This window comes from Diplotaxodon limnothrissa, linkage group LG11, assembly GCF_057381915.1.
Source record: "Diplotaxodon limnothrissa isolate DT_005_m linkage group LG11, D_limnothrissa_male_GT1.1, whole genome shotgun sequence".
Classification (NCBI taxonomy): Eukaryota; Metazoa; Chordata; class Actinopteri; order Cichliformes; family Cichlidae; genus Diplotaxodon; species Diplotaxodon limnothrissa.
This window is the reverse complement of record NC_140606.1, coordinates 38,753,299-38,777,735: the sequence shown is the minus strand read 5'-3', so window position 1 is coordinate 38,777,735 and position 24,437 is coordinate 38,753,299. Positions and strand designations below refer to the sequence as shown.

Sequence of the window (24,437 nt, the reverse complement as noted above, 5' to 3'; positions counted from 1 at the left end):
TGGTTTGGACTGTGATTTAGTTTAAAGTAGTTTTATTGTAGGTTAACTGTGACGTGTCCAACTGTGTAAGTCAGGCGAGTGTTTCATGTTGTTGTGGAGGTCAAGCCATTGTTGCACCTGGACAAACACCTTGCTGCGATATCAGAGCTTTCCTCCTCCACTGGCAGTGTTGGAGGTAGAATGGAACGGCTTCATGGAAAGTTTGCTGTTCGTGCATCATCTCGTTTTAAAAAGTGTAGAAGGAGGTGACGGCTGGATCAGATAACACTGGTCTAAACACGCATGTGACCTCCACCCATCCTGCTCTCTGTCTCAGGCCCATCTCCCTGTGAGGAGGAGCGGCGAGCAGCGATGGAGGCGAACAGCGTATTCATTCCATCCTGTGAGAGCGGAGGAGCCTTCGCCTCCAAACAGTGCCAGCAGGGGGGGCAGTGCTGGTGCGTTGACCCTGCGGGGAGAGAGCTTCCTGGGACTCGGCAGCACGGAGACTCCCTGACCTGCAGTGAGTGTTTGAGCTCTGTGTCCAAATTTTTCTTACACTTCTTCTCATTTGTCTCAGTTTCTGCATCTGTCTTCAGAGCTCCTGATGCCTTATCTCGTTTATCTTTTCTCCTCCTCCAGGTTCAGGTCCAGCCGACTGCCGCTCTCAGCGCCGTCTGGCTCTGTCCCGTCTCTTCTCTGGTCCCGTTGAGCCTCCTTTTCAGGCCTCCTCTGGTAGCCCTCCAGCCTCCTGTCTCTCCCTCCTCCAGCCTCTCAGGGACCTCCTCCCAGTGGACTCTGACCCCACCTCTTTTCTGTCTCAGCTGGTCAAAGTCCTGCATGGCCTGTTCCCCTCTGTGGGCGGGGCTCTGCAGGCTCTGACTCGCTCCTCCCCCCGGCGCTTCCAGGAGAATCTGTTCGGAGGGAAGTTCCTGAAAAACGCAGCAGCTTTCAACTTCAGTGGGGCGGTGGGATCTCGGGGAGCTCTCAGTCTGGACCCGCCGTCCTCTCAGAGCCTCGCTGTCCTCCTGCAGCGGAACCAGGACCTGGTCCAATCTGTCAGCAGAGCCCTGGAGGACCCCGCCTTCCTCTCCACCCTCCAGCAGACGCTGACGGGTCTCAGCAGCTCTCAGTCTGCCTCCGTGGAACAGGTGACGTTTTTACGCTGCCGTGCATTTGTGACACACACCTGAACATCCTGCCTGGTTCTGCTTTTAAAGAGAAGCTGGAACAACATCAGCGTCTAACCTGCCGATCCAGTTCATCCCATCATCTTCTGGTGACTCGTGCGCATCTAGTTTCTCTCCATCATCACTTAAAAATGTTGATATTTTCCAGGTCCTCACTCCTCTGCTGCGCTCCTGCTCCACGGATGATGACGATGACCTGGCAGCCATCTTTGTTCCCAGCTGCACACAGAGCGGTGCTTTCCAGGAGGTCCAGTGTCAGGGTGCAGAGTGTTGGTGTGTTGACCCTCAGGGGCGGGAGGTGAAGGGGTCTCGGACCGTCACTCGACGACCTCGCTGTCCGTCCCCCTGTGAGAGAGCGCGGGCGGCGGCCCTCGAGGTGAGATCGAACATGGCGGCCAGTGCTGAAATCCACATCCCGGCGTGCTCGCGGGATGGAGACTTCCTGCCGCTGCAGTGCGTCGGCTCACGGTGCTTCTGCGTGGACACTGAGGGGAAGACAATGACTGTCGGGCCAGCAGGGGGCGCTGTCACCTGTAAGACTCAGAAATATTTCAGCTCAGAGATATTTGTATTTTTTATGTTGGAATAAAAAAACAGGAAGAAAAATAAATCTTTTTAAAGTGGAAGAAGAAGCGTAAAAGCAGCAGGCGATCATTAAACACTCGCTCATCATCAGATTGAATTCTGAGCAGCTGCTGTGCACGGACGCTGTAACCACGGACTCGCTTTTTCCTCCAGCAGTGCTTCAAGAGTTTTACCTTGAAAAAACTCAGATTGCAGCAGTTCTAAACTATAAGTAGTTCTTCTGTAAAGATCCGGTTTTGTCTTGTTTTGAGTTTTTTGTATTTTATACTTTGTGTTCACAAAGTTACAGGATGCTCTGTTGTTTCGTTTCAGGTCCAGAGAGAAAAGCAGAGACGCTTCGATCCTCTGCAGGTCAGATCGAACCTGACGCTTGAGTCCAATCAGACCCAAAGTTCAGCCTCAATTTTGGGACATTAAACATAAACTGTTTCATTCATTTATGTGACAAATTGTTTTTGTGCTTAATGAACTTTGTCTTTCACGTGAATTTTCTTTCTTTCTTTCTTGGATTGTTTAAATTTCCTGACTCACAGTCAGGCGGTTAGTTATTTTAACTCGGCGCTTCATCTCTCTCGCTGTCGTCTGACTGAAGGACATGTCTGTCGATACGTTTGTTGCAAATCAGGAAAAAAGAACAAAGAATGTTTTAAAAAATAAATACAAAACAGTGAAAAAATACAGAAATACAAAAGTATTTATAAACGATAAATGTTCTATAAATGAAAACAAAGATAAATAAAAGTAAATGTCAGCTTATGTCGCACTAAAGTGATAAAAAGTCATTTTTAGGTCATGTGACATACATTTATTTGATGAGTTATGATTTTGGCAGTTTTTGTCCTCCACCGTCTGGACGAGTCTGTTGTGGTCTCTGCAGGTCGGTGCTCGCAGGCGTCGGCCGAGGTCGAGACCTTCAGACAAGAGGTGAAGAGCATCGTCTCGCTCTCTAACTCCTCCCACATCCCTCTGGGATATGGATTCCTACTGGCCGAAGGTCTGCGTCTGACCCGTGAGGAACTCCAGATCAGCCAATCAGAGGAGGAACTGCAAGTTTCTGAGACGCTACTGAGGCGCCCCAGAGCTGCTCTGCGATTGGCTGCTTTCTCCAGTGAGTCACAGACTTTCAAAAGGATTTAAATCAATATATAAAAATACTTTTATTGTGGAATAAAAATGTAGTTACGGTCGTGCTTCCTGTAGTCCCAGGAACTGTTCTCAAGGCACTAAAACAACAAAACAAAAGAAAAATTCTAACTGGACCTGAACCATGTTCAGGTTTTTAACCCTGGAGCCGACCCCATTGGTTCTCCAGGGTTAAACGAGAGTCACACAAGTCAAAGGAGCTTGCAAAGAAAAGCGTCTGGACTTCTTTAAGTTGCTTGAAGACGTTTCACCTTCATCCGAGAAGCTTCTTCAGTTCTAAGGTCAAATGGTGGAGAGTCCCAGATTTAAACCTAGTGGGAGTTTCCCCCCACAGAGGGACAAAAGGACCCCCTGATGATCCTCTAATTGCCTGAGCCAAGGTGTGAAACTGGGTGTGGGTCACAATCAGCCAGAGTTTCGGGTCACACCGAGAGTCACACAAGCACAATTTTAAAAAAGGCCTCAAAGGATCCAGATGAACAAAATGACAAAGAGCTGAAAGACAGAGAAAACGTTCCTCGAGCACATTTTCCTTAATTATCTGAATAAACAAAGAGGCGTGTCCCGCCTTCGTGTCGTCGCACTGACGCTGGTCTTCTTCCTGCTCAGCTGTTCAGATGCTGCTGCCTCGTCAGCGTCGCTCGTACCAGCCGTTTACTCCTCAGTGTGACGCCGACGGACGCTGGCTGCTCACGCAGTGTTACCACAGCACAGGTCTGTCTCTCTGACACACACACACACACACACACACACACACACACACTTTTTTACAGAATAAATGTGTTTTTCAGGTCAGTGTTGGTGTGTCGATGAAGACGGACAGTACATCTCTGATTCTCTGACCAGCCGCTCGCTCAGCCTGCCCAAATGTAACACACACACACACACACAAAGTTCACTTATCCACCTCAGTCTTTGTTGCAATCATAACCTTTGTGTGTTTGTTTCCCTGCAGGTTTGACTCGCTGTCAGAGAGCAAAGGCTCGCTCCCTGCTCTCCGGTTGGATGAAAGGCTCTGACATCACCATCTCCTCACCTTACCACCCAACCTGTGAGCAGGTATTAGCCCACAAACATGCATACACCCTTTTCCCAGCAAGCTGACAGGGATTAAACTTTGTCACATCTGTCTCAGCAACTGTGAGATTCTGATGAGAACAACAGAGCTACTGCAGGTGGGGCGTAAAGACCACTGAAACCACTGAAACCACTGAAACCACTGAATATGACTTTTGTAGAGAAACAAACCAAGAAAAATACTTTCTGGTTGGATTCCAGCCGGAGACTCAAATCCTCGTTGGGGTGTTGTCAGGAAGGGCGTCCGGTCAAAACAAAATCAAAGATGCGGAGCTGACGTCTGTGGCAGGAGAGCAGCTGAAAGTAGCTTTCAGTGTTTTCCAACCTTCAGCTGCTCAAACTGCCTTTACTTAGATAAAGTTGGATTTCATCTGAGGGCTCTTACTTTTATCTGAAAACACATTTTTATTTACTGGCTTTTAATACAGCATGAGAGTTATTTGTTAATTCATATTTGGTGTTATTTTATTAGGTATGTTGTATTCTTGTGCAGCACTTTGGTCAACGCTCCTGTTGTGATTAAATGTGCTATATAAATAAATAAGCTCTAACTGTAACCATCTAAACTCTGTGTGTGTGTGTGTGTGTGTGTGTGTGTGTGTGTGCATGTTTGTTTCAGGACGGTCGTTTCTCGGTGCTGCAGACAGGGGGCGCTGCAGGCTGGTGTGTGAACCCTCTGACTGGAGGGACGATACAAACGGCAACACCAAACGCAACAGGACAGCTGACATGTACACACACACACACACACACACACTCCTCTTAGTGATGCATTCACTGTCTTGTTTAACGCTGCAAACTGTGTGGTGCGTTCAGGTCCCAGCTGGTGTCAGCTACAAGGACTCCAGTGTCGCCCTGATGGCTCCTTCGCTCCTCTTCAGTGTGATGTCACTTCCTGCTGGTGTGTCTCCGAGAATGGACAAGAAGTGGGCGGGACGAGAACATCTCGACAGACAGGCCGCACGCCATCATGTGACCGTAAGAACTAGCTAAGCTCTGTGGCGGGATGGTGCATTTCCTTCCTGTGTCAGTTTGTGTTGATGAACCTCACTCGCAGCTCATCAGCGCCCTCTGGGTGAATTGTTACTATCACAGTAACCGTAGGATCAACAAGAAGTGGCTTGGCTCTGATGGTATATGCCTTCTCCAGGTCCTCTGTGCCCCGCCCCCATCATTACCCATGGTGCGCTGGTGTGCCGCCCACCAGCTGATGGACGCCAGAGCTGTGACCTTGCTTGTTACCATGGCTACCAGAACTCACTTGCTATCAGCAGTTTCCTGTGTGAGACTGCGAGTCGGAAATGGGATGGAGACCAGAAGCCGCTGAGCGGAGCCTGTCAAAGTGAGACGCCTGACCTCTGACCCCCTTGAAGGGCTACACTGCTTTTAAGCAAACCCGTTTTCTATTTTGCTCCTTTTAAAATCAACCTTTATTCTGTTGTTCAGTCTCTCGGCCTCCGCAGTCCGTGTCCTCCACGCAGCTCTGGGTGTTGCCCTCGGCCTGCTCTCAGATCAGCCGGTTACAGTCTCTGCTGTTCAACACAGTGACCAGCAGGGGGCTCTGTTCTGCACAGGTGACCTTACCTGCACCATGCCTTCTTTTCCTAATACTGACTGTTTACAGTCTGTATATTCATTTTCTCTAGTGTTGGTGATGCAGAATGCAGGTCTCATTGTGTGTGTGTGTGTGTGTGTGTGTGTGTGTGTGTGTGTGTGTGTGTGTGTGTGTGTGTGTGTGTAGCTTCCCTCATCAGGCCGCGCTGTGTCGCTATGTGACGACTCCTCGGTGACTCTGCAGTGTGACGGTGACGACTCGCTGAGGTTGATGGTGAGATGGAGCGCTGCTCTCTATGACCTCCCGACCTCTGACCTCCCAGACCTCCATGACGTTGGTGAGCAGACCATAGACTGTATACAAAAGATGGCCATAACCACTGTGACCCATTTGTTTTTGGACTTTCACATGATTTCACTGTTTTTTTTAGCGCAGAGGTCAAACTCATATTCTTTTCAACCCTGACGTTTACATTTAATAGCCAATCAGGAGACAGTTGGGAGGAGCTTAAACAGCTCATTTCAAATCGAGGACGATGCAAAGCTGCTCTAGTTGAGCCCAAGAATAAAAGCATGTAAATAAGACGGAGACATCCACTGGAAACTTTTTAGCTCATCGAGTATTTAAATTTCAATTCAACGACCTGTTGACCTGTTACGACCTTTGATGGCATCACAGGGTCTAAAGTTTAGCACAATGAGTGAAATCGTTTAAATGGCTACAAATTTGGTTTTATTCTAGAAAACTTTTTTCTCATAAAATTACATTTTGAGTTTATTTTTATTATTGCAGGTGTCTTCCTGAATGAGTCCAGACTTCTGGAGGGACTTCAGGGAATTCTGCGCTCCGTGTTGTCATCAGAGCCCAAACTGGTTTCTGTGACTACACCGAGCTTCGGCTGTTCCCGTGGTTACCATCTGGACAGCGACAGCGAGGGCTGTGGTGAGTCTCTGTTCAGCTCAGACATCCAGACTCTGGACCGCAGAGTGTTTCAGAGTGTGGGATCTCCTTCACTCAAACTTTGGTGCCCATAGTTTGAGCCACGTTTGATCCTTGTGGCTTATATCAGAATAAAATCAGGTGTGTCTTCACCTGGAGCTCGGTAAGAGGTGTGCCCCCCCCGTCTCTGCAGTCGTCTGTTTGTCCCGTAACTCAGTCTAGTTTCTCTGTTTCCAGTCGTTTGTCCTGCTGGCAGTTTCTCCCAGGAGGGGGTGTGTCATCTGTGTCTTCAGGGGACCTATCAGGACAAAGAGGGGCGGGACTTCTGCAACAGGTGTCCCACAGGGTCGTCACCTGCTGGAGCATCATCTGTCAAGGAATGTGAGTGTTTTTAAACCAGGATTCATTTATTACGTGACTGAAACCAAACCGGGAGATTTCGTGTTTTAGGCGAAAGTTTAAACTACATCATGAAGCCACTTCCTGTTAATGTGTTTATTATATTCATGTTTCATTCTATCTTCCTCAGATGGCTCGAAATATTTCTGTCATTTTATTCTAAAAGTATTGAAAACTGCATGTTTTACAAACTCGTTAAAGATCTCTTAAGTCTGACCATCAAACCTTAATAGAGAGACGCGTGAGTGTCGAACACTTTGTGTTTGTGTATGCGTGCATCAGGTGTGACCGAGTGCCAGAGGCGGGGCCTGCGGTGTTCGCAGCGAGGTGACTTCCTGCCAGCGCAGCCGGATGTCCTCGCGGGCAGGTGGAGGTGCTTCAACAGCGAGGGGGTGGAGCTCGAATGGAGCAGCAGTGACAAGGTTCTGACTGATGACGAGTGCTCAGGTGAAGATGTAGCAGCCAATCAGAGAGCAGCTGTTCACAAGTTTGTTTTTGAGCGTTCTCTTTAGTGTGTGTGTGTGTGTGTGTGTGTGTGTGTGTGTGTGTGTGTGTGTGTGTGTGTGTGTGTGTGTGTGTGTGTTGCGTGTTGCAGTCCTCAGCAGGTTTCAAGCTGTTCCCACATCAGACCTGATTGTTGGAGCTGCAGATGCTGAAGTGCTGCAGACGATGACCTCTGACCTCCCTGCCTGTGTCCGGGGTAATGCACGTGTCTCTTATTTTCCTGCTCTGGATCCAGCCTCAGCGATCTGACCTGTAACTCTGGAGGATTTTTGGTTTGTGGTGTAAAAACTCATCAACACTGCTGCTGTTTCTCTCACAGCGTGTGCAGCACAGCCTTCCTGCCACCATGTGGCGCTGTTCAACAGCCAGACTCAGTGTGAACTGTACAGCACACACAGCCTGAACACACACTGCAACACCTCCCAGCAGGTACACACCTACACACACCTGCACACACACATAAACACACATCCTTAGAAATAACAGATTTACATAAATAAACACAAATTTTTTTTAGTCCAGAGGTTTTCTGGGTAATGCTCAGGCTGAGCTGTTTGATTCGCTAAGCTGCTATCTGAGAGTGAGGGGCGGAGCTTCAGATCTGCTGGTCATCAGGAAGAAAGGTACTGCTATCATCAGAGCCATGTGCTGCAGCTGTGTGTACCTGTGTGCTCAGTCTGGTGTGTGTGTGCTTCAGGTGCAGAGTTTTCCTCGCAGCAGCAGCACAGTTTTGTGAGGATGAGGATGATGAAGGCGGTCTCAGGTGTGTTCAGGACTCAGGTGTTCTCCTCCAGGCGGACCTCTCTTTCCGACGCTCATCGTTTCTGTCAGGACGGCTGCAGCCGCGACACCTGCTGCGACGGATTCATCCTCAACCAGAACAGCCTGGAGGGAGGTATGTTACCATGGAGACCATGGAGACACGGACAGGTGATAGCTGATGAATGAGAGCGCCTCGTGTCGTCTTCTCTCTGTCAGGGTCCCTACTCTGTGGCTGGTTGAGAGCTCCATCAGTGCTGACGTGCGGGGACCAGGACTGGGATGTGATTGGTCAGGGAGCGGCCAAACGCACTTGCGGGGCGGGGCTTACCTACAACGAGCAGCAGCGCAGCTTCGTGTTTGACTTTGGAGGACAGAAGTTCACCATCAGTAAGAAAAATCAAGTCACGGCTAAAATCCGTCACTCATAAAACAGGTAACCACGCGACTAAAGCACTTCCTGTTTCTTCCTTCCAGCTGATTCTGCTCTGCCAGCTGACAGCAAGAACAGGAAGGACTATCAGGCCTCCATCATCAGCTTCCAAGCCATCTACCTGAACACTGGTACCTGTTAGAGGACATATTTTAGTACTTCATGACAAATGCATACAAAGACCTATGATCAGCTGTCTCTCCAGCTCTGCTGTCGGGTGTCTGATAGAGAGGCGGTCCTCATTCTGTGAGCTGGGTGAACCACAGGCCACAGCAGATCTCCAGAGCAGGACTGGCTATAAACCAGCTGCAGGACGAGCTCCTCTCTGAGGAAGCAGAGCTGCTGTGGGAGAAACTGGCTACAATTACACCAGAATAATTATTTACACCTGCAAGAAAAAAAGACCAGACTGGCAGTACTGAACGATTTGAGCAAAGTTTGAGTTACGTGACTGTTTGGTTTCACTTAACGCGCCTTATAATCCTTTGACGTCGACACTGTTGTGTTTGTCGTCTTCTGCTAGCGAAGATTTATGTAAATTTGACAAGCTGGGTGGATTCTGTACTGTACAGGAGACACGGCACGAGACTGATTGAAAATGGTCTACAGCCAATCAGGACGCAAAACACAATGTGCTGTGAAAAAAAAAAAAAAAACGTGCAAAATTGCACCAAAAAAAATCTGTGAAACAGTGAAGCTGTGAAAAGTGCTCACTATGTATATACATATGTATTTATACTGAAACAGCAGTGATGGCTGAATAAACTTAAACAAGCTCAAGAGCGCCCCCTATGGAACAGGTAGACCAGATATTAGAAATGATTATCAGTTCTCAGAGGATCAAAAAGGACCACCACAAAGAGCTATCCAGTAATGAAACCATGAGACAGGAAGGGACAACTAAAGTTTCAAAATAAAACTGAGGCGACTGTCACTTACTGTTATTCTCTCAGAGAGACTCAAAAATGTGCTAAAATAATTCGTTTAAGTCACTCGCTGACGACACTGTTTGTCTCAGTTCTGCTTGTTTGTTGTTGTGATGCAGCTTCGGCCGACGGCGGTTCTGGTTCTTCTTCGTGTGCTGCAGCTGAGCTCAGCCCTCCTCTGGACGGTTTGTACAAACAGAGCAAAAGTCTGAAGTTTCTGTTGGATGGTTGGCGACGTGTCACCGATGCTTTTATGGGCTCTGTTTGTGTTTGCAGCTTCAGTTCAGCTTCAGTTTGCGTCTCTGTCTGAGGACGACGTTCTCGTGGATCCTCAGAGGAAGCTCCCCGCTCTCTCCTTCTGGCTCAACAAGAACAACTACAACTCCCAGCAGGCACAGCTCTGGTGTCTCACGCGTATGTGAAGCTGTCTTCTCGTCCTGAATACAAAAATGGAGATTCTGGTTTTCTGGGTTCTGCTTGTTGTAAAAGTCCAATTGACCAATAATGTAGCAGCTTCAGTTCTCTGCATGTGGAGGTCATTAGCCATGCTGTTTATACGCTGGAACCCCTGAAAAATGCTCGGACGGGTTAGTGCCTGTGTCGGGACAGCTGCCTCAGTCTTTCAGGTCACGCTGGCATCACGTCGGCGGTTTCCTCCATCAGTCCTGAGACGCTGTGTGGTTTCAGGTTGTGACGAGGAGCCGCAGTGCTCGGTTGCTGACCTCAGAGATGCTGACTCGGCAGGTTTCTTCAGCTGCTCGTTGTATCCGGACAGCAGAGTTTGTGGAGCTTACGATAAACCTCTGAGACGACCCTGCAGCCCCCTGCTGGACAGAGCGCCCAACAACACCTACAGCAAGAAGGGTAAAGAGGGGAGCTCAGAGAGTCACTGTCATGACTTCATAGCTGCTCCTGCTGTTTTTAAACACCGTGTGTGTGTGTGTGTGTGTGTGTGTGTGTGTGTGTGTGTGTGTGTGTGTGTGTGTGTGTGTGTGTGCATTTAGTCGCTCTGTCTGGACCAGTGAAGAGCTTCTATGAGAGGGTTTCCTTCAAGAAGATGGTTTCTTACTCTGTACGCAGCCGAGTCAGCCTGGGAGAAAACACACCGCTGTCTGAGGGGTAACCCACACATGCACACACACAACAAAATGTGTTTGGTCTCGTGTTGAAAGGTTTCAGAAAATACTTTAAATAGTAAAACCTCAGTGTGTTGGATCTGCTGCAGGTTCATGGAGTGCGAGCGCCGTTGCGACGAGGATCCCTGCTGCCGTGGCGTCGGCTTTGTCGGTGACACCAAATCCAGAGGTATCCATAAAGCTGTATGAGCGTTGTTTTTTAATCTTCATACTTTATAACGGTAACTCTTCTGGTTGCAACATGACTTTGTAGAAGTCTTACAGCTTAAGCCGTCTGTGACCTCAGTAAACTGAATATAACACAATGAGCATCCAGTAAATGATTCACCTCAGTGGAGTCAGACCAGTCAGACCCACTCTGACGTCGGCAAAGAGCAGGCAAAATGAGGGACATCAACGCTGGTGTGTGTGTGTGTGTGTGTGTGTGTGTGTGTGTGTGTGTGTGTGTGTGTGTGTGTGTGTGTGTAGGAGGCTCTGATGTGGTGTGTTTAGCTCTGATTAGTCTCGGGGTTCAGACCTGCAGCGAAGACGACGTGACGACCTGGAGGACTCAGGACTGCAGACCATCAGCAGTGAAGACCACACCGGACCCCTTTGGCTGGTACCAGAAACCCGGTACTGAAAAAACACACACACACACACACACACACACACACACACACACACACACACACACACACACTTTAAGGCAGCAGGCCTTCAGTTTATCTGAACATGAGGCTGAAGGAGGCGAAGCTCTGTGTGAATAAAGGCTGTGTTCTGCTTTGCAGTGAATCAGTGGAGTCCGTCTCCTGCTCTCTGTCCTCCGTTCAGCCTGCCACCGACCAAAACCAACAGTAAGACTCCACCCACATGCAGATACTCGCAGTAATACTGTCAAAAGTACTTAAAGTACTGCCATTACTTCTTTTATCGCTCACCCCTGAGTATTTTTCACAGTTTCGCTGGACGACTGGAGTCTCCTCGCTGACTCTTCAGTCCTCGTCGACCCGTCTCTCTCTACCTATGATGTCATCCACGTGAGCCGTGATGTCGCCGATGACAGAGATATGACCAGGGACTGGTGTCTCCATGGTAACCATATGTGGGGGTTTTTAACTACTCTTTGGTGTACCTCACTGTCAGATCCTGACTCTGCTCTGCTTCCCATCAGCCTGCCAGGAGGCGGAGTCTTGTGCAGCTGTGTCACTCAGTGAGGTGGAGTCCGCCACGCGCTGCGTTCTGTACCCTGACACAATAGTCTGTGGCCTAAGCTCCGTCCCTGAATCCCCCGCCTCGTCTTCCTGTCGACTGGTCGTGAGAGAGCCCGCCCCCCAGGTGTACCTGAGACGCGGTGTTTTCTCAGAGCTGTCACAGACGTCCGTTTCTATCCCGGGCCAGGGGGTGCTGCAAGGCGTCGCCGTGGAAACAGCACTGGCATCAGACAGGAGGACAGTCGTTCAGTTCCTCGGAGTCCCGTACGCTCGTCCTCCAATAGGATCGCTCCGCTTTGAAGCAGCTCAGCCGGCTGAGTGGATGGGAACCTGGGACGCCACCAAACCACGGTAACTACCCGTGTGACCACAAACGCCTGTCCTACAGCACGTGGTCACCCAAGGCACCCACAACCAGGATATAGTGAAAAACAGCGGCCTCACCTGTACAGGAAGTGGCATTGTCCATCGGCAGATTCCAGATATGAATTAACCCGATCAATGATCATCTTTATCTCTTCACCCGTCAGCCCCAGCTGCATCCAGCCTGGTGACGTAGCCTCTGCAGCCTCCAGTGAGGACTGTCTCTACCTCAACATCTTCACTCCTGCTGACCTGGTGAAAACTCAGCGCACTCGTTATTTCATTTATTCATGTTTAATTTTCTTTGATCACATTTTTTCTGTTGTTTGCTGTTAAACCAGAGGGGGCGTGTTCCAGTCCTGGTTTTCTTCTTCAACCCTTCAGCCAATGAGAACCCAGGACTGTTGGATGGCTCCATCCTCGCTGCTATGGGTAATATCGTCGTGGTAACAGCGAGTTACCGGACGGCGGCGCTGGGATTCCTGAGCACAGGTGACTTAAAAACAAAGAAAGAGAGAAAAACGTACACGCTAAATGACTCACCTGGCCTCCTGTCCACCCCTTTCTCCAGGTGAGTCTGGTCTCCATGGTAACTACGGCCTCTCGGACCAGGAGGCAGCGCTGCGCTGGGTCAAAGACCACATCTGGCTGATGGGCGGAGACAACAGCAGAGTGACGGTGGGGGCGGAGCGTGGTGGTGCTGACATCACCAGCCTTCACCTCCTGTCTTCGTCTCGTCCTCTGTTCCAGAGGATGATGCTGATGGTGAGACCTCGAGTCGTCCTTCCTTCCTCCAGACAGCAGGCGGAGACTAACAGTTGTTTTATCAGCAGTGGAGCAGATGCTCTGAAGAGGAACGATGACCACGAGCCAACCTCAAAGTTCTTCATCGCTTTTATCTCCTCCTGCAGGGCGGGTCAGCGTTTTCTCCATCACTGGTTCAGACTCCGTCCACCTCCAGACGTCAGGCCCTCGATCTGGCCAAGGAGCTCGGCTGTGTGACCTCTGACCTCGCGGCCTGCCTCAGAGCGTCATCTGTCCACACGCTCAACGCCGCTCAGACAAAGGTAGACGTCCTGGACAGTTTGCGCTGGTGCAAGTCCTCGTGTCACGTGTCTCACCTGCGCTGTGTTCGCCCCGCAGCTGTTGGCGGTCAGCGGGCCGTTTCAGTCCTGGTCTCCGGTCCGTCAGTCCGTCTCTCAGTCGTCCTTCCACAGAGTGGACCTGCTGCTGGGAACATCAGAGCACGATGGTCTGATCAGCCGTGCTCGCAAGATAAAGGTCAGAGGTCACGCTTAAACTACCTGTAAATCTACTCAAGAGGTTCAGTTTAAGAAAGTAACGGCGGCATAATTTTCATCAGGACTTTGAGTCTCTGCAGGGCAGAGCTGACAGCAAGACGGCGTTTTACGAGGCTCTGAGCCGCTCGCTGGGCGGAGCCATGGGAAATGAGCTGCTGAAGGAGGCGGCGGCGTGGTTCTACTCGCTGGATCACAGTCCCTCAGCTGCTGGATACAACCTGTTCTCCAGAGCGCTCAACAACGCCACCAGGTCAGAACCGACACGCACACACGCACGCACGCACGCACACACACACACACACACTGTTGTCGTGTTTCTGGTGAACGCTTTCATGTGTTTGCTTTGCAGAGACCTGTTCATCATCTGTCCCACGCTCCAGATGGCGAGGCACTGGGCGGAGAACAGAGCTAGCGTCTTCCTGTACCACCAACCGGCCTCCAGCGCTCACGACAGGTGCGCATTTCTACCTCAACGCTAAACATCAATGTTCATCCGTCGCCTCTAACACAGAACATACTTGAAAGGAGGGCGGAGTTGTACAGATAAACCCTGGATGTCACTTCCTGGACCATCCGTTCCTCACAGCAGACCTCACCCAGCGTTATGATGGTGACCTACACTGTCTGCATCAGAGGGGCTGTTGGGTGTAAAAGGCTCTCCTGTGTGTGTCTGCAGGGCCGACGTGTACCTTCCTCTGGATGTTCAGCTCGCCTTCGGGACACCTCATCATCCAATGAGCTCTCAGCGCTTCGCCTCCTCTGATCGGCGCCTCTCTCTTGCCATGATGACCTACGTCTCCAGCTTCATACGGAGCGGGTGAGGCTAACGCTCGAACCTCCGAGTCCTGCGTCTGGAGCCGATTTATTCATTTTTTTTTTTTGCTCTCAGGAACCCAAACCCATCCCGATCGTGGGCGGAGTCAGTTCTGCCCCGCTGGCAGCCAGTGCTGTCCTCAGAGGCTCCGCCCACCTACCTGGAGCTAAGCACTAACCTCCATCATCAGCGGGGTTTGAGTCAGAGCTCCTGCTCCTTCTGGACCCAACTGGCACCCAAACTGACGAGTCTGACAGGTGACAGAGATTTCTACTGGTTTCTACTGGTTTCACCTGTGCCCTCAGTTTGCTCCTCTGCTGTCTCACCTGAGGTCCTTTCGCCTCGTTCAGCGATCTGTTCGATTCAAATCTTCCTGTTTCCTGTTAAATCTACTTTTCTTCACCTTTACAGAGTTTATCGGATTATCATTGTAAACTTTGACTCACAGCTCAGAGCAGTGACGCAGCAGAGAGTAAGGGAAACCATCTTTCTGACTTTTCTTTTTCCTTTGGTTTCCAGGTGCATCGGGGGCGGAGCCTGTTCAGCCTGCACTGACCCCTGAACCCCCAGTGGCTGCTCCATCCAGCCAACCCCAGACTGAGAAAGATGCCTACAGCTAAACTAATGACATCATCACCCACTAAGGGGACTTCACAGTTTCATCTCCCATAATTCACTTTGATTCAGATGGTTGCTGTTGATCAGTTTTGCTCATAATCATTAATAAAAAGCATCTCAAACTCTCAGCTGTGCTTCTCGTTTGATCAGGGTTCAGTGTTGAGTTGAGTTCAGTCATCCAGCTTTGTTCAGTGTGAGGTTTGTTAACTCAGGCTTTCTGCCTCCGGTAAAAAGGGGCTTGCATGGCTAAAGTAGCATGAAAGTCCAATCGTGTCAGACATCTGTGGAACGGGTGCCAGAGATTAATGCAGAAAAACCCATAAATAAGTCATTTATCCCCTGCAGATATTAGCATATGTTTATGTTCTAGCATATTTGAGCACATCATAACTCATTCGTCTGCTTCGTTGCGCACCCCTGTGAGGCCAATGACTTCCTGTGTAAGACGAGTGTGTGCTGTGTTTACCTGTGGATAATCAGCCAATCACAGTCAGCTGCTCTGCGGCTCCACCCTGTTCACCTCACCTGAATCAGGCAGCAACATGAGACATGGACACTTAGTGCAGCTTTGTTTCAAAGAACAAAGATTTTGTGACTGCGTCACAATTTTCAGGCAGTATGTCAAAAAGGGAACGACCTGCATTCTTTCTCACAGCCAGCAGGGGGCGACTCCTCTGGTTGTTTAAAGATGTTTGATTGTGAATCTGTGAAAACGACTGCATTTCTCACCAACCTTTGACCTCAGTTGACGCTTTGCTGCTGTCTTTACGCCCTCAGTGTTACTAAAACTGCATGAATGTTATTTTGCACCTCGTGGTCTCGTTTGGAGTGAAGCTGCGCGCGTGATGATGCATGTAGACATTTTAAGACTTCACTGTGGGGTTTCACAAATTAAATCCTGACTTGACGGTGGCCACAGCCATCTTTAATATACAGTCTACAGTTAAATCAGCTTTCAGTTTGTACTGATTTAGTTTAATACTGTAATACTAGTTACAGTATTAAACTAGTAGTTACAGATACAGAAGCAAGTCTAAAGAGGAACACGGGCGCACTGCACCACATTTACCTCAAAGCTTTAGTAACTTTATTTTTCATGAGACTTATTGGTTATACTAACTAAATGACACTAATATTTAAAAAATCTAAAAATAAAAAGCTTGTTTTTTCTTTGTAGGCAGGGAAAATATTCCTGGGGGAATGAAACGGTAAGCATCTGACCCGACGCTGTTAGCCGCAGGTCTGCAACCAAACAACTGCACATGATTTTCTTGAGTGTTTCTTACAGATTTTTACTCCCTGAAACCAGAAAAATATTTTTAAAATCCTCGTCAGGATTTCTCGCAGGTTTCTAGTTTAATTAAGCGTACAGTTTCCCTTTTTAAACTGAAATCTGTGTTCAGAAACAAAGATTTTTTTCATTGCTGTTGTGCTTTATTAAATGGAAACTCTTCACGTTTGCAGAAAACCCTGTACGTGATGGAGGGACATGGAGATTCTTTGGATTCAGCGCCCTAAAAAACACCAAATTTACCAAAAAGATCCCACGCAGCTGCAAAATGTTGTTGCAGAGCTGTGACACCATCATGTCTGCTTTCTGCAGCATTAAACATTTCATCCAAGCACGGCACAGACCTCAGCTCACACACACACACACACACTTGATTCATCGATGGACTCACAGGTAGCTGAAGCATTAATGTCCACTCGTTTTTCTTACGGTGGAAAAATGGAAACACGTTTGAATGTCAACATTTCTTCTGAGTTATTGTTCGAAGCACTGAAATGTTGTCTTCCACCTTAAGCTTGAAAAGTGAAGTGAAATTGCTCCTTGACTAAAAAAACAAACACGTCCTCATAAATGTACCAGTTTTGTGCGATGCATCAATCGCAGCTACACACAAAACAGCAACAATGTTCCAACGTTTGTTAACTTCAGTGAAACTGGAAAATGTCCTTTATTGAACAGTTTGTGATGTATAAATGCAAACAGACGACTCGGCTGCTCTTCGTCCAGCTAACCTCCCGTCTGTGAGGGGAACACCCTGCTCAGTGCGGCCACGCATGCCCGAAGCATCGACTCAGCCAGCCGGTGAAACCTGGCAACCTTCAGTCTGTGTCGAGCGACAGTTTCTCCTAAACCGACTGTTTTAATCAGAAGGTAAAAATTCATAGAAAGTAAACAAAGATGAGTTGAAAGATAAACAGAAGAGTTTTTCCACATGCTTTGACACATATCTGAAAAACTGTGGCACAAACACACTTCTGTACAATCTACACTTAACGGGCTGCTGACGCTGGTGAGTGTGCGATTATTTCCATATTGATCTACGACGTTATGGATCCATCCCTAAAGCTGCAGCGCTCCGTGTCGGCACATTCGGATCAGAGATTCCTCGTTGGGTTTGTTTTTATCTCTCGGGTTTAAACAGCTGCACAAACAGACAAATAAGAATGAAACAGGAAACTGAGCTGCGACCACAGAGTGGAGCTCTGCTGTTGCTGAAACCCAAAGGCATGTTGGGAGGCGGAGGAACGCAGCCCCTCCCCCCTCTCTCTCCCCCACCTGTGTGCAGGTGAGGCGGGTGTATAAAGGAGTCTTTCTCTGGATGGAAACAGACTCCGGCGGCCGCTCACACTGAGATCTTTGTCACAAACTTTCGGATTTCCTGCAGAAAGATGGAGAAACTGCTCGCGCTCTGCTTGGCTCTCAGCCTCACCGCCTCAGGTTGGAAAACTACACCTAAACTACACCTTTTTAGATCTTCTGTTTTACTCTTTTCTGTTCCGTCTCAGACTCGAAACAAAATAGAAATCGAGCATCAGAGGAACACAAACATGTTAAACAATGGAAACTAAAGCTGTCAAAGATATAAAAGAGAAAGAATAGTCCTTTAGTTTAGCGACGGTCTGCAGCTGAGCTCACTCGGTCTGATTGTTTCCATCATTTATTAACCTGCTGATTGATAAACTGTCCAGAAATAGTTACATTCAGATTTCTAAGGTTTTCTTTTGTGTGTGAGTCTCAGCCTCGAACCCTGAGATTCGCCTTGCTCATGTTTCAGTGCAGCACAGAGCGCCTTTCTATGGTCTGTTGTCTTCATCATTTACTTCATCGTTAGTATTTTAACCTCAAAAATCAGCAAACCTCAGCATGTGAGAGATGCATCAGATATTTTGGGAGGCTTCACGTGTGGTGGTGAAGCCTCGTCAGGAGGAAAGATGCTACAGACTCGATCTCTGTTTTATTTGGTGTTTAACAGCTGTTAGTGTGAAAGAAGTGATCTGACGGAAGCAACACAGGATGTTATTTTGCAACAGTCGGTGAGACAGATATTTTTGTGGGAAGATCTATCTAAAACTTCTAAAGTTCATCATCCTCCATGATCACGTTTTCCCTATAATTGCAGCATGATTTCATGTTGTTTTATTCATTAAAACTAGTGATTGTTTACTGAGCTCACAGGTGAGGTGAGCAGAGTGAAATGAAGGCAGTGGAGTAGCATAACGGCACTTTGCAGCCTCATTAAACTCCCACATCGATACCTTTGATTCCTGCCTCGGTCACAGTCATCATAAGATTGACTGAGTTTATTTAAAACTGTTCTTGTTCCATTAGTGGCCTCTGGAACAGACTCAACCAACACAACACCAACCCTCAGCACCTCTTCTAACAACGCAACAACATCTGCTGGACTCAACACCACCAGTCCATCTGTTCCCAGCGCCACCAACACCACCAGTCCATCTGTTCCCAGCGCCACCAACACCACCAGTACATCTGTTCCCAGCGCCACCAACACCACCAGTACATCTGTTCCCAGTGCCACCAACACCACCGCAGTGACGACGAACCCGACAACCGCCTCTCTGAATGTCACGACCCCGCACAACAGCTCTTCAGCAAACAACACAACCTCTACAACCGCTTCGCCCGGTAACGGCACCAACACCAATTCCTCCGCGACATCCCCCCCTTCCACAGAGAGCAACGGAACGGCCACAAACCAGTCGACCACAACTCCGAGCACGTCCACGAGTACGACCCAGAGCACAGCGGCGTCTGCGGCCGGCAGCAGTGCGGGGGTTCCTGGGTGGGGCATAGCTCTGCTGGTCCTGGCGGCTGTGGTTCTGCTGCTGCTGCTCCTGCTGCTGATCGGACTGGTGAGTGCACACATTTCACCTTCACTCCAGGAAGTCAAATCACATCTTTATAGACACCCCACAATCCATCTCAGCAAATATGGAGACCAACACACTGCCTCTGGTCCGCGGTGCGTTCAGGGACTGCGCCACATTCGGTAACCGCTGCGTTGCCACTGCCAGGGTTTCAAATAGCAGCATTTTATCAAAGCTGCATCTCACAGACACACCCGAAGCATCCTCCGCATCATGTTTCTGGCCTCATTAGGTCAGGGAATCATCACAATTTGAATTCAGTCAATTCAGTCGTTCAACATTTATTTTCGTAAACTACGAATCAAGTGTTTCCTTTACAGAGGTGCACTTTGGTCCTGCAATCCCAAACACAACACAAGCCCAAAAGGTTGACTCTGTTCACCTGGACGTTTTCAGTGGGAGAAACCTTTCGTCACTCATCCAGGCGACTCCTTCCCCAATATTATAAACTGTACATTTGCACAATGACTGAAACTGGCAGCCCTGCATGAACAATGTGCTGGGAGGTCAGTTCCTTGATCATTAATATGAAAATCCTCATGACCACTGATCAATGGTCATGAGAACCACAGAGTTGGGAAATGGCGGCAATCACAACCCAACTTTTCACAAAGGGTACCCACGGTCACAACACTGCTGCCTCACAGTGGCTGCTCTAAGACGTCGGCCTGTACAAACTTTAAGTATTGTTGAAATAATATTTTTTACACTCTAACAGGAACCGATCAGCAGTAAAGTTTGCATCTCGTCTTTTCAGACAGAATCTGGACGTTTCATGTATCCATGACACCCGACTTATTATTTCCATTTGATCTACTGCCACTGTCACATTTACCATCATAAATGCCATTATAGTTCATTGTTAGGTGGTTGCCAGGCAACATGCCAGCATTAAAATGTCATATATCATAACATTAAAGTTAAATTAGACGTTAATGTTACGAAATTCAAATAAAATGTTTCTCTAATGTTTTCTATCTGAAGAATTGCTAAATAAATGTAATGTTATCCTGTTGGTCGGTGGTTGCTGGGCAACATGGTGACATTGTTGTAATTAGAGCACAAATTGAACAATCTGTGCAGTGTATCAGATCCTCGGGCCCGAGACCAAACCAGTTATTACCTTACATGCTTCTAGCAGGTCTTTGGACTTCTCCGCTTTCTTTCCGTCTAGTTTTAAATATCCTCTTTGTCTTCAGAGTTACTGCAGTCAGCTCAGGGTTGCCTTTTTTTAACCACAAAGAAATCAACACAAATTTGCTGAGCTTTCATCCCAGTAATCAAAGCGTGTCTGAAAGGTGCGGGTGACATCTGCAGCCTGCTGCGGTCTCAGCACATTCTTCCTCCAGAGTAACGTGCTCGTTATTTGAGTCCTGCATGTTCTTCAGGACTTGCTGCTTAATTCAATCATTGCTCACCCTGTAGATTTTTATCAGCACCAACTTTACATTTTAGCTTTACATCCTGATTGTTTTGCTGACTGAGAAATCTGAGGCAGCAGAAAAAAGAAAGAAAAGAAAAAAGGCAAATGCCCCCGAGGTTTGAGCGATTATAAGAAACACCACACTTCTGACTCATGGACGAGGACTACAGGACTTTTATTCTTCGCTGCCAGAGCAATGATCAGCAGTGAAACGCGACACCGGCATTTAGCGTTTGCCCCGGAGCTGGACCAAAGTCAGAGCGTTTTCCATTAGGGGATAAAATACTGACTCAGAGTTCACTGAATTCACACAAATCTGAGACTGAAACAGCCACTCCCCATAGTAGCAGCAGAAATGCTTCTTTATTACTGAGGAAAACTTCAGATTCTGTGCATTTATGTGGCAACAACAATAACAAACACTGATCGGAGCACATGATTGGCACGAGCGCCCTCAGCAGACAGTCTAAGTTTCTGCCTGATGGCCATGTATATTTGCACGCAGCAAACATATGTCGTGTTTAATAAGCTTCCTCCTTTCATCATCACTGTGGATTTTAAACATTCAGACTGAGTCAGGCTAATTGTTTTGTCTCTCCAGCTGGTGTGGTGCTGCTGCTACAGGGGGCGCTCCCAAGGCTTCAGTCCCTACGACCACCTGAACAGCAGAGACGACATCCCTCTCTACACCACTCACGGGCGCTTTGAAGCCACCAATGGGAGACAATACGTAAGTCCAAACGTACAAATATTTGAAGGGTTCACGTAAAATTAATCATGTGCTCACAAAGAGGGCCACAGTAACCTCTCAGAAGTCCTCAGAGGCCACCCGCCTGTTCGCCCCTGATGCTCGTGAGGACATGTCACACTGTGTCCTCACATTGGATATTTGTCACTGGTTTTTCGTAGGCCAGCTCAGAAGTTAGCATCATCCTGGATCCCTGAGCAAAGACCCGACAGGCTCATGCAGAAAATAATCTGTGTACAAGTTCCTCCACGTTCAGTGACATTAAACACATGAATGAACACATTTCATCACCATACATCAACATCTGTCATCATGTTACGTAAGGCCCAAAATGGCCTCCATACGAGGAAGTAGTAGCTCTAACATTGACCAGTAAGGAACCACCACACGCACACTGCAATGGGGTACGCAAGATTTATTTTTTCTTTCTCCTGGTCAAACTACTGGCTGAAGACACAACTCTGGCCAGGAATCCAAGGCCCAAAGCCACCGCGGTCAGGGTTCTTTCAGGGATCGTTTCCATTAAAATGTGCAAACTTCATCCTGGAATCTTCGAGGCTTCCCTGCTGCACCAGTGTCCTACTAAAAGACAACAACAACCCCCACTTCCTGTTTCCTCTCCCCTTCATAGAGAAGGGCTCCAGTCCTCCCCAATCAGCTGCTCCCTGTACTCAACTCCAAACAGCTGGCAGCTGGACTAGAGTAGAGTCTGCACTCCCACGTGGGTGTGGCCCACACCTCACACCAAACACAAAGAAACGCCAAAGCATGCAATTAATACAAAAAAAGTCTAAAGTAATGCCAGCCCAAAAGCTTAGTGGGGATTCTCACCATGCTGTACTCCATAACAATCACACCTCAGGGACACGTCACATGTTCCAACTTTAGGTCCTGGTATCTAAAGGTCTCTAACCTGTTAACTACAGACCTTATTTAGCACACAATGACCTGAGACAGCGGACACACATGTGACATCATCGATCGGCCCGTCCATCAGAGAGAGAAGGTGGAGTTATCGGCTCGTGCTACGCAGGCTATGTTAACCTGTAAACGTCTTCTCGAGCTGCTGGACAGATGTTAGGTTTAGGATATTAGCGATAGAGACATTTTTATGGAAGCCCGTTTCCGCCACTAAAAAAAAGGATCCATAACTCAAAATTTCGAGTTACTTTCTCGAAATTTCGACATATTAACTCAAAATTTTGAGAAAAGCAACTCGAAATTTCGAGTTAGCGCTGCTAATCAGTAATCTACGTGAATGACGTCATTTCCTTGTTACCCGGAAGCTGAAGCCCTCAGCTACAAATGCTACAGCTAAGCTACCGGTAATACATCCAGTCGTGAATTCACAGATTGCTGAGTGTTTTCAGCCTGGCTTCAAATGATGAAATCCCCGTGTTATTAGCTGAATCACATGGTGTTACTATCAGCAAACGTACTCGCGAAAGAGAGCAAATTTGTTGGGATCCGTTTTTGAGTGCGCGCTCCTCTGCGCCATATGCTTCCGGGTAACAAGAAAGCGACCTCATTCACGTATATTTTTGATTGGCAGAGCTAACTCGAAATTTTGAGTTATATTTCTCGAAATGTCGAGTTATGGATACTAGCTTTTTTGTTTTTATTTAGTGGCGGAAACGGGCTTCCATACATTTTGTATCACGCACTAAACAGACTGACTCACTGCTGGCACCTCTAGTGGACGTTAGAGAAACTGCAGATTGTGGACTGGGATAGTCACAGTCAACTGAAGTTTAAACTGGAAATGTAAAAAATCCAGGTCGAACCTTCCCATAATTTAATAAAGTGACTATGACTGAAAGGAGTTGGACAAACAAGGGCTGAGTGAATATTGGTTTTAGTAAATATTTTAAAAACCCAGCCACTAAAATACTTTAGCTTTTGTTATCAGCGCTGGGTAAAGTGACGCCTTTTCATACGTCTGTAAATCATTCCTGCCAGTCAGTTTACATTCTCCACCTTTTCCCCCTTTATGACCCCGATGACGGTGCAGGATTTATGACACTTATTGTCACTTTCCAAAATCAATAACTAAGATAATATTCACTGCTTCCGCCCACAGTTGTTGTGTTATTGGTGAATAAGTGAGGAACGAGTGCTGCTTAAATAATCTCGATGCTCATCCCGTCGTTCGTCTTTTCCAGGAGCAGACCGAGCGGCCGAGCTAGACGCCCACTCATCGAGGATCAGACCAACGCAACACGTTTACTTTGTATCTCTCAGTCTTTTTTACAAACATCTGTCATAATTACTGTTTTAATGTCATGAACATTAATTTATTCTCTGAACAAAAACTGTTGTTGTTGCTTTGCTGTTTTTTTAAAGGTCTCAACAAAAAGCAGAAAATACAATTTTATTTAAAGGGAAACAAAACAGAAAAATCAGAAACGCAGTTGCACTGATCGGTGGATTTAGGCGCATTTATATTTTACTTTTGTTATCATATTTTTATTATGTTGTCACAATTATAACACAAATTTTACATGTATCTGATTTCCATTCCTTCCAGTCTGTCACATTTTGCAATCTTTAGAAAAATCTTCCATATTTACGTTCCTATTTGACCAGTATTACTTTGGCTTTGTTTCCTCTTACAAATCAAAATCATTTCACATTAGTTTTAATTCCTAAGTTGATGTTGTGACTATCGTTAGGCTAGATTACCTTTTATTTCTCTTCTTATTCTTTATCTTTTGTCATTTTTTGCGACAGGATGTACCCTCACTTGCCATTGCATTAGGTACACCAGTTAGGCTCATCCAAATATCTAATCAGCCAATCACATGGCTCCAACTCAGTGCGTTCACACATCTGGACATGCTCAAGCCAGGCTGAAGTGATTTAAGTGACTTTGGTCTGAGCATTTCAGAAAAAGGAGATGTGCTGGGATGTTGCCACACCACCATCTCCAAGTTCACAGAGAACGGTCCAAAAGCGAGAAAACAGCAGTGAGCAGCTGGGAGACACCGCCAGAGGTCCATGAGAATGGACACCTCTCAGCTGATAAAAGCAACAGTCTCTCCAGCGTCCACACGTCGAAGCTCGAAGCAGATGGGCTTCAGCAGCCCACACCGGGGGCCCCTTCTGTCAGCTAAGAACAGGAAACAGAAGCTACAGCTCACAAACACTCACCAAAAACAAAAACACTGATCTAC

General features: G+C 47.6%; 1 protein-coding gene across 4 annotated transcripts in view; it reads left to right on the top strand.

The window, feature by feature from the left end:
• Positions 1–14,916, top strand: part of tg (thyroglobulin) — a 19,664-nt gene extending 4,748 nt beyond the window's left edge. The window contains exons 8-48 of one of the 4 annotated variants that reach the window (XM_085366023.1): positions 317–502; positions 628–1,130; positions 1,318–1,702; positions 2,067–2,105; positions 2,632–2,862; positions 3,507–3,611; positions 3,689–3,766; positions 3,853–3,956; positions 4,594–4,705; positions 4,791–4,952; positions 5,125–5,316; positions 5,421–5,548; positions 5,716–5,866; positions 6,322–6,471; positions 6,706–6,849; positions 7,150–7,314; positions 7,463–7,567; positions 7,691–7,800; positions 7,889–7,994; positions 8,069–8,266; positions 8,350–8,520; positions 8,608–8,694; positions 9,609–9,674; positions 9,766–9,903; positions 10,177–10,353; positions 10,494–10,608; positions 10,715–10,794; positions 11,094–11,240; positions 11,396–11,461; positions 11,565–11,699; positions 11,779–12,169; positions 12,349–12,436; positions 12,523–12,673; positions 12,753–12,946; positions 13,093–13,248; positions 13,325–13,462; positions 13,545–13,732; positions 13,832–13,936; positions 14,159–14,299; positions 14,372–14,553; positions 14,816–14,916. In XM_085366023.1, the coding sequence (XP_085222149.1) occupies positions 317–502; positions 628–1,130; positions 1,318–1,702; positions 2,067–2,105; positions 2,632–2,862; positions 3,507–3,611; positions 3,689–3,766; positions 3,853–3,956; positions 4,594–4,705; positions 4,791–4,952; positions 5,125–5,316; positions 5,421–5,548; positions 5,716–5,866; positions 6,322–6,471; positions 6,706–6,849; positions 7,150–7,314; positions 7,463–7,567; positions 7,691–7,800; positions 7,889–7,994; positions 8,069–8,266; positions 8,350–8,520; positions 8,608–8,694; positions 9,609–9,674; positions 9,766–9,903; positions 10,177–10,353; positions 10,494–10,608; positions 10,715–10,794; positions 11,094–11,240; positions 11,396–11,461; positions 11,565–11,699; positions 11,779–12,169; positions 12,349–12,436; positions 12,523–12,673; positions 12,753–12,946; positions 13,093–13,248; positions 13,325–13,462; positions 13,545–13,732; positions 13,832–13,936; positions 14,159–14,299; positions 14,372–14,553; positions 14,816–14,916 (6,371 nt within the window). Of the gene's footprint in view, positions 1–316; positions 503–621; positions 1,131–1,317; positions 1,703–2,066; positions 2,106–2,631; positions 2,863–3,506; positions 3,612–3,688; positions 3,767–3,852; positions 3,957–4,593; positions 4,706–4,790; positions 4,953–5,124; positions 5,317–5,420; positions 5,549–5,715; positions 5,867–6,321; positions 6,472–6,705; positions 6,850–7,149; positions 7,315–7,462; positions 7,568–7,690; positions 7,801–7,888; positions 7,995–8,068; positions 8,267–8,349; positions 8,521–8,607; positions 8,701–9,608; positions 9,675–9,765; positions 9,904–10,176; positions 10,354–10,493; positions 10,609–10,714; positions 10,795–11,093; positions 11,241–11,395; positions 11,462–11,564; positions 11,700–11,778; positions 12,170–12,348; positions 12,437–12,522; positions 12,674–12,752; positions 12,947–13,092; positions 13,249–13,324; positions 13,463–13,544; positions 13,733–13,831; positions 13,937–14,158; positions 14,300–14,371; positions 14,554–14,815 lie in introns of all 4 variants that reach the window. The other 3 variants (XM_085366022.1, XM_085366021.1, XM_085366020.1) reach the window with 3 other exon arrangements.
• Positions 14,917–24,437: the final 9,521 nt, after the last annotated feature.